At 31.8% G+C, this 9542-nt stretch overlaps 1 protein-coding gene across 1 annotated transcript in view; it reads right to left on the bottom strand.

Moving 5' to 3' along the window:
* Positions 1-1400: 1400 nt before the first annotated feature.
* LOC105624921 (multiple epidermal growth factor-like domains protein 10) overlaps positions 1401-9542 on the bottom strand; it is a 9395-nt gene continuing 1253 nt past the window's right edge. Inside the window, exons 3-17 of the mRNA XM_012206263.1 lie at positions 9102-9270; positions 7835-8081; positions 7179-7299; positions 6959-7096; positions 6693-6872; positions 6282-6609; positions 5224-5331; positions 4883-5047; positions 4412-4618; positions 3514-3669; positions 3190-3366; positions 2369-2479; positions 2073-2279; positions 1765-1941; positions 1401-1693 (exon numbers count right to left, since the gene is read on the bottom strand). Of these exons, the coding sequence (XP_012061653.1) occupies positions 1401-1693; positions 1765-1941; positions 2073-2279; positions 2369-2479; positions 3190-3366; positions 3514-3669; positions 4412-4618; positions 4883-5047; positions 5224-5331; positions 6282-6609; positions 6693-6872; positions 6959-7096; positions 7179-7299; positions 7835-8081; positions 9102-9270 (2784 nt within the window). The remainder of the gene's footprint in view (positions 1694-1764; positions 1942-2072; positions 2280-2368; positions 2480-3189; positions 3367-3513; positions 3670-4411; positions 4619-4882; positions 5048-5223; positions 5332-6281; positions 6610-6692; positions 6873-6958; positions 7097-7178; positions 7300-7834; positions 8082-9101; positions 9271-9542) is intronic.

Here is a 9542-nt window from a genome sequence, read left to right on the forward strand (position 1 = left end):
CAGTTTCTTAAATTACTTATGCCAGTTTATAATTGCCAGTTACTTAAACTTTTAGCAATAACTACTTTTGGCAATATGTATATGCACATATATCAGATAGATATATAATAATTTAATTAAAACTATACTTACGTTAGAAAGAATATGTTTATATATACAGAGAGATGTTCATCTTCTCATCGCTCAGATGGGTAATACATGGAAAATGAGAAAATGATAGAGATCGATATCTCAAATGAAAGTTAAATATTAAAAGAACATGTCAGAAAAATTTGTTTCGAATTTTTCTGTTTCACATACCAAATGTTTTCATTCTAATACTGCCGTAATTTTAATTTACCAGACAAAGACATGATAGCGCGTGAATATATTTTATATATAGATATGTATAAAACATTCAACATAATTTTTACAAAACTAGTTCATAATTATTACTAGTTAATAATTGCTGTAACTATGATGTAAAAACTTACTTAAAAAATTTGCTTAAATGATAAAAGTAATACCACAGACTTGCGCCTTGGGGATGGGTGATACAGAAAAAAATCTCGATATTTTGTATCGCAATGTATAATGAGCAGAAATATTGATACACCAAAATATCGACTGAATAATTTATTGCTGATATTGCTGATATCAGTATTGATTTAATATTTTTATTTTTATATGCGTATCGATATGCGCATCAATGCGTAAAAAAAATTGATCTTTTTGAAAGAAATCGTTTTTGAGGCTATTTCATTGATCTTTTTGAATAATTATTCTAATTAGAATTTTTTTAAATCAGATAACACACATTTGGACGTCCTTCCTAGCAAGAAATGAACTTATCAAATAGATGTCTAATCGACGTTGAATTCATATTTTGATTCGGCATCAATTTGATGTTGAAGTGACGATCATTTCTCGCTGGGTTGTGTGGGCGCGACAAGTATCGTTACATTCTGTGCGCTCTGCATAGGAGACAATAGAAAAATTAATCTAATCTAAAGTTTAGTAAATTTTTCTCTGATTGATTAATTTTCAATCCAATTTCAATTAGTATTAAACTACTTAATACTTAACGTATCAAAAATTCGTATTCCTATTCAAATGTCGATATACATAAATGTCGAAATACAAAATATCGAGAAAAGTCGATCCAAAAATATCGATATTTAATATATTGGTGCTGTATCACTCATCCTTATTTGCACCTTATGAAAAGAGAACACAGTCTTCCGACCGCGAGCGTAAATAAAGCTCATTCAAACCTAGGCCTGTATTCTGTAACTCGTTATGCAGTCCTTATGTGCTCATAACGACAGTTGCACTTTTTTACTATATAAAATATTTGCAGTTACAGAATACAGGAGCTGGGCAGTTAAAAACGAAACGCGAGGAAACGCTACGTCGAATTTTTAGGTATCGCCTAATTCCGGATCCTTGTCTATCACTTTGCTAGGTCCCGGATTGTCGCACGACTTAGGTAGGAAGCCATTGGCTGTCCGACTCGAATGAGGCTTTATATTCCAGCTTACTGGCCGCGGCTGATTTAGCTCGTCATATTCCGATTCATTGTTCTGCTTAATCTCATCATAGACGTGTTCAACTTTCTTGCCGTCCATCTCATCGATGCTGTGATACACATTCAAATTTGGATTTCCCATATCGGCATCTCTATTCTTCAAATCATATTGCAGCCCGTATGCTCCTAAGCAGTAATAAATTGTAGTCGTGTAAACTTTTCTTTATTTTATTTTATCGTTAATGGAAATAATATACCTTTACAATCGTCTTCATCATCAGTACAACTGCCTAAACCAAATTTAGCCTTCTCAGTGTTTATATTTTTGTGGAAATTATTCCGGAATTGGAAGTTGTTCAGCAACGTAGTAGTGCCATCGTCGAACTTTGAGGACCCTTGATACGCATATACTGGATTGTCGAATTGATTTCGATCTATGGCAAAAGTTATAATATTTTAGATTTCTGTGCTGGAAAATTAAATTCTTCGGCGATTGTATAAATAAATTTTTAATTTAATAAAATTTTAATTTTTACGATCAAAAATAAAGAAATATTTAATTTACCTGGCGGAGATACAGGCTCAGCTGTGTATTGCACCTGAGCTATCTCGCTCTTGAGATCAGCCACTCGGCGACGATGGTACATCCATGCAGCGAACAAAACACCAATTATAACAATAGTCGCAAATATGGCTCCTACAATATGCCCGTATCCGCCATCTTCCTTCTCTTGGATATTACGAGAGAATAGCTGCTCGTCACAGTTCTCACCTAATAAAAATAATTTATCAGTCACTAGCGGGAAATCCACAATTTTTTATACAGAGTTACTTCTTTAAGAGCGCACTTTAATAATGTACCTGTATATCCATGCCTGCAAATACAACCTTCAGCTGGATGACACATGAAGAAATCGTTTTTACATTCGCAAGATTCCATACAATGGTCACCATAATATCCTTCCGGACAAACTGAAATTGGCAAATATCGTATGTAAATATAAATTTATTAATAATAAAAATTTATTAATAGAGGTTCTTAAATCTGTATATTAATCCGTATATATTAATAAATATATAATAAAATATAATATATATATATATATATATATATATATTTTTATATATTTTTATATTTTTATATTTTTTTATAATATTACATAATATAAAATTATATATTATATTATAATTTTTAATATAATTAATATAATATATACATATAATATATTAAAAAATTTTAATATATTTGAAAAATATTTTAAAAGATTTATTCACATTTATTCAAAACAAAAATTTTATGACTATATGTCTGAAAGCTTAGTTTTAAAAATACAAGTTAAAAGTTAAAGGAAAAATTTCGTTTTTCCTAAAAATTTCGAAACTCACTCAGATTATTTTGAAATTTTGTGTATGTTTTAAGAACACGAAGATTTAATGTTTGAAGTCATGTATTATTTTTTATTCAATGATAAGCGAGCATTTTTGAAATTAATTGAAATTAATTGAAATTAATTGAAATTAATTAAGCCGTTTTGGATACAATCTCAATATAAAGTTTAAATTAATATGAAAAATTATCCCTTAAAATCTTTTAGAATACTTAAGAACCATTTTGAATATATAATATAGTTTGATATATCATTCTTTTCTGGACATTACAGTCCACAGCTTTTCAAACCTACTTTCAGTACATCTGGTTCCAGTCCATCCAGGTGAACATCGACAATGTCCGTCATTGGATCTGCATTTACCGCCGTTCTGACACTTGCAATGCTGTGTGCAATTTACGCCATATGTGCCCTCCGCGCAAGGTATTTGACAATACTCACCTTGCCAGCCAGGTCGACATTGACATACACCTAATTAAAATATATATTTCAATGATAAAAATAGGATCGAAAATATACGATATTTATATATGTATTATCCTTCGAACTGCAGATAAAAGTTTAAGTATAGATGTATTCATTGTATGTTTCAGGAAGAGTCGCGAGTTCTCAACATGCCTGTTACGTGATGACATTCCCCGCCGTTTTTACAATGACAACGGTTCGCGCAGTTTAGCCCATAACGATTGGGTGGACATGGATGTTCACAGGTAAGACCCAGATATCCCGGACGGCAGACGTATTCACCGGTAACGTGATCGCAAGTCATGTTTCCTAAGAAGAGAAACAACGATGCTGAAAAATTTATTGTTAACATAGAGGAATTTCCATGGAAAAATTTTGATTTTTCAATGTACGATATAATCATTGAAATTATTATCCTTTCCACCATGTTTGTTTTAACTAAATGTAAAATACATATATTAACAATCAATAAAAGTAAAGCATTCAATGGTATAAAAGCGATTGATGACAAAGATCGAAATGGAGTGTTATTTCTACCGTTTGCGTCAGCGTTTGCGCAAGCAGTGGGCAAACTCTTTTTTTAAATTCAAATTAGTTGTATTGCAAAGTATATAAAAGAAAACCCACATCCAAGCATCTTTTCTACATCGAATGTTACAATGTTATCGTAAGTGGAAAAAATTCGTCTTACAATTTGATCTAATTTCTTCTTTTTCACTCCTTTCGCATTGTGATCAATGTATACACAGCAAACGATTAAACTTACATAAAAATACATATGTTCCAGAGAGAAAGATCAAGTGAATGTTTTCATTTGATGTTATGAATTATGAAACTGAGAAATTACTCTAATATATGATAACTATAAGAATGACATAACATTCAACATAAATTTAGGATGTTAAACCTATCACAAGACAATTAATTATGTTATCTACAAATACAATTGATCTGTCAAAAAATCATGCAAATTTAATGTGTTATGGCGGGTCACACTCAACGCACACACATGACATCATGCGTTTACGTCTTGGATATTAATCTTCTTTACCATTCATTTTCTCCGGACATTTTTCTCTGCAGCCCAGTCCGTACCATCCTTCATTGCAGGGTTGCGAGCAATCGGGGCCCTGCCAACCCCTAGCGCAGACACAACTTCCGGTCGTGGGATCACACGAACTATTGTTCATGCATTCGCAATGCGAGTGGCAATCCTTGCCGTAAAGACCCTCTGGGCACTTTGTTTCGCATCGTACCCCTGTTTTGATGTTAAAGCAAAACTCGTCTCGAGAAACGATTCTTCGCTGGCCATTAAAGCAGTTTTTTTTTATGTTATTTTACCGCTTCTTTTGTTCTTTGTATTAATTATTATTAGACCGTAATATATGCGATATATGTTTACGAATAATATTTTTCACAGTCGCTTAACAATAACTTTTCTGTTGTCTCAATAACGTAAAATTATATCTCAATGTGCAAAATTTTTGATTGATGATCGGACGCGAAAATAAATTCAACAAACCTCGCCATTCTGGCTTGCAGATGCAACGCCCGGTAGCGGAGTCACAGTCCACGGTATTTTCTTCGACACAGTCACAACTCTGATTGCATCCGTTTCCAAAAAAGCCCTTTTTACAACGATCCTGACATAGTATACCGGTGAAGCCAGCTGCACATGTGCACGTGCCTGCGTGTGTGTATAGATAAAATAACGCGTGTTTTTGGTGCAGGTGCTGAGAGAGAATTTAAAGGATTTTGTCGCGTATTCTTTGTACATTTTCTTTTTTAATAATATCGGTGTAAAATTTCACCAACTCTATTTGCGAAGTCGAATCGATAGGGTCTACTATTCAGTTGCCTTACCATTTTGCGGGTTGCAGGCAGCATTATTAAAGCATTTGCATTTGTCCTCGCAATCCTTGCCATATGACTTGTCGTCGCAGGGACGATCGCACAAAACTCCGACCCATCCTGGCAAAATGTCACAGAGATACATATAATCTGTATAGTACTTACCATACAGAATATCGAATATCTTCTCCATCGGAAATTCGTAACTGGACTTAATAAATAATTCTACTGAATAATTATAATATTATGTAAGTTATTATGTAAGTTCTACGCGAGCAATGAAAAACACTATGAGAAACGTTAAAAGGAGGCAACTATCTGATACCATGCAAAAATATTATGCAAGGTAATTGTGAAATATTGACAATACTTCAAGAGACAATAAAGGTAAAATTAAGAAGAATAATCAAAAATTTTTAGAAAAAGCAAACTGAAAGTTTTGTGATTGTAATTGATTACATATATGATAAATTGCTTTCATTTTAGATGATACAAATGTCGTTCTATTCTTCTTGGCAAAGATAAAACGGTATTTGTGTCGTCTAAAAGAGTGAATTTTAATATCCGATATGTTAATTTAACATAATGTGATTGTATTATTTTAAATATTTTAAATATTTTATGTTAAATTAATATTCAACATTTCTTAGTATTAAAATAACAATTTATGAGCAAGTGAAAAAATAACATAAAAATAATTTTTATTTAAAAATTCTAAGATAAATAAATAAAATGTATTAATTAAATATCATCAATATTAATTTTACTGAGCCGTGTTAATTTAACATATTAGAAATGTTAATTTCGTTGAAGAAATATGAGATAATTAGAAATAGTTATGTTTTTTGTGTTATATTTTTTGTGTTAATATTTTACATAATATTTATATTATTTGCTAATATATTCACATATGTTAAATTAATATAAATACTTGTGTGGACCGTTTGAGACACATTGACTATTATAGAAATTTTCTTTTCTAAATATATAATAATGCATTTAAAAAAATCTCTAAACAAGTTTACAAACCACTGGGAGTAATCATTCGAGTTATATACAATTATGCTTACCAGCTGTGCAGTTGCAACGTCCATTCTCAGCTGAACAGCTAGCTCCGTTTTTGCAGGCGCATTTCTGCGCACAATCTTCTCCGAAGGTGTTTGCGGGACATAATTCACCGCAATCCTTTCCGCGATATCCGGCCGCGCAAATGCAAGTACCATCGATGGGTGAACATTGTGCATTGTTTCTGCAGTTGCAACGATTCTGGCAACCTTTTCCGTATGTATATAAGGGACATGGCCTGGCGCAGGTTTCGCCGTCCCATCCCATTTTGCAAGAACAATATCCAGTCCAAGGATGACAAAGTTCGGTTTTGTCGTTCTCGCATTCGCAAACCTGCAAATTTAATTTAATTTACGATTAGTCAAGACATTGAAACAAAATTTTCAAGAATAGTTTTCTAAGAAGCCACGACTCACTTTTGCACAATTGGGACCATATAAACCGTCCTTGCAGGCTCTTTGACTGCACAATTTACCCGTCCAACCTGGACTGCATACACAAGTGCCGTTAGTAGGATTGCACGTAGCACCATTTTCGCAAGTACAGTTGTTTGTGCAGTTCAGTCCAAACGTGCCCTCGGGACAAACTTTTAAACACTAATCGTCGCGTTGGAGAAAAAAAAGAATATCAATTATTTTGATTTAAAGACATTATTTAATCAGAATAATTGTCGTTTACATACTTTGTCGTCGTAGAAACCCGGTTTGCATTGACACTTGCCCATAATGTGATTACAACCAGCTCCGTTATAGCAATCGCAGGACTGAGAGCAGTTCTTGCCCCAAAAACCTTCCGGGCATCGATTTGCGCAGACCGAACCCTGGCAAATCAAATTTGCATATAAAATTTACATATGTGTCGCGAGATACACTTCATATTCAATTGTGCTAAGTCTCACGTACTGTCCAACCGGGTGTGCAGTAACATTCACCGGTCATAGGATTGCAGGATCCACCATTCTGACAACGGCATTCCGACTTGCATTCCTCGCCATGCTTGCCCATAGGACATAAATCATTGCATCTGTGTAACACAATAGTGGTATGATAGTTGACACATCATAGTGATCATTAACGATCGATACTTTTCCCTCATAAAAATATTTTTTAGAATTCTTCATATAATTTTTTTCAATATTTCTATATAATTTCAAAATTTTTTAAAATTTCTGAGTAATTTGTAACTTTTTAAAAAATTTCTCAGATTTTTATATGAATTGGAACACTTTTCAAAAATGAGAAAATTTAGATTATTTTTTAGAATTCTTTATAGAAGTTCAAGGTATTTTTTCAGAAATCTTCATAAATTTAAATATTTAAAATATGAAAAATTCTTAAAAATATGAGATATTCTGAACATTTTTTTATCAGAGTCGTTAATTACATTTTTAATTGGTTATTATATTTTTAAAACAAAAATCTTTTTGGAATATTATTCTTTTAGGAAATCTTTCGAAAAATATGCAAAAGGCATAAATGGATAGATATTTATAATTTAAATAAGAAAATTTTGATAAATTTACGAAACTCCCAGAAAAACAAAGAAATATGAAACTCACAGTGGGCCTGTATAACCGGAGGTGCAATGGCATTCACCAGAAATATGATGGCAACTCCCACCGTTACTGCAACGGCACTCTTCGGCACAATCTTGTCCATAGCGGTTAAAAAGACACTTTTGATCGCAGTACACTCCGGTCCAGCCCCTGGTACACATGCACTTGCCATCAAACGGATCGCATGCGGCCCCATTCTGGCACTTACAATCCATCTCGCAATCTCTGCCCCATTTACCCGACGGACACTCTGTTCATACAAGAGTTAAAAATAAATTACCTTGTGTAAAGCTCCGCTTTTTAAACAGACTTTTTATCTTTGTCGAAGCAGGAAGTCACTATGTGCTCTTTCACCAATTTTTAAAATAATTCTTGGACATAAATATTCTAACAAAAAGTCGACATTTTAAACGCAATAAAAGAGTATTTACTACCGTTCATAAATTTAAGAATGTTTGCAATTTTCTTGTATTTCACAAAATATTAAATACCTCAGTAAACAAAAATTATAGAAATTTAAAAATGTACTTTAAAAGGAAGAGATAAATTTGTTATTTAGTTTCATTTATATAATATTTAGTATCTAATTTTAATTTAATTTTTAATTTAATTTAGCAATTTAATTTATGATAAATTATATCTAAATTTAATTTAATTTTTAATTTAATTAAATTTAGATATAATTTAATTAAGATTTAAATATAATTATAATAAAATTAAAATTATTTTGATATTTTCTCAATATTTTTACTTTACTTTAAAACGCAATTTGATGAAATATTATTGGACAAAAATTATTGAACAAAAAGTATTTTTATTTCAGAAAGTATACACTTTTCAACTTTTGAAATAATTTCTTTCAAAAATTGTTTTTAAAAGAGTTCAAAATTAAAAATTTTACAGAAAAAAGAAGAAAAAAAATTTTTATTATGTTTTCAATTCACATAATTTTATGAAAATTTTTAATAAACTTCTTTAACTTCAGTTTTAAGATTCTAAAACAAACGATACGTTAAACATTCATGATTATTATTCCTAATTTCGAGGTGTCATTATCATCAAAATAAACATTTTTAGATTTTAATGTTTTCATTAGCTTGTATGTTTAACATCTTTTTTATCTCTATGCGTTATTCCAATATGTTATTATTTATGTCAGATTATTGCATCACAAGTGAAACATACGCAAAAGAGTACTTGAGTCGCCGGATATTACTGAAATGCGTGCGTTCCGTCATTATTATTAGTAATAAAACAATAAGAAACTCACTAAAATCACATAACGGACCGCCATATCCCGATTCACATTTACAGATGTCAGGCGCGATGCAAGTCCCGTGGCGGCAATCCTCGGAACAGACTGGAATGCAACGACTGCCATTTGTGGTCTCGGTGTAGCCTTTGCAGCACTCCTCTACGGGCTTTTGTTTTATCAATTCCTGAAAGAACCGCATAATTACTGGACCGATTCGTGCCGTTCCACCGATAATCTCACCGATTCTCAATAGTTTTCTTTTTTGAATTTATTATATTACGAGTAATAGCAAACAGGAAAGCAAATCTAGCTCGGGGATCTCTCCGTAAATAAATTAGAAAGTATGTATATATATATATATATATATATATATATATATAGTAGTAGTAGAATAATAATATACTACGTACTCGTTCCGTTAGTTTACGTTACGTTACGTTACGGTTAACGTTACGT

This window comes from Atta cephalotes (genome assembly GCF_000143395.1).
Source record: "Atta cephalotes unplaced genomic scaffold scaffold00095, whole genome shotgun sequence".
NCBI lineage: Eukaryota > Metazoa > Arthropoda > Insecta > Hymenoptera > Formicidae > Atta > Atta cephalotes.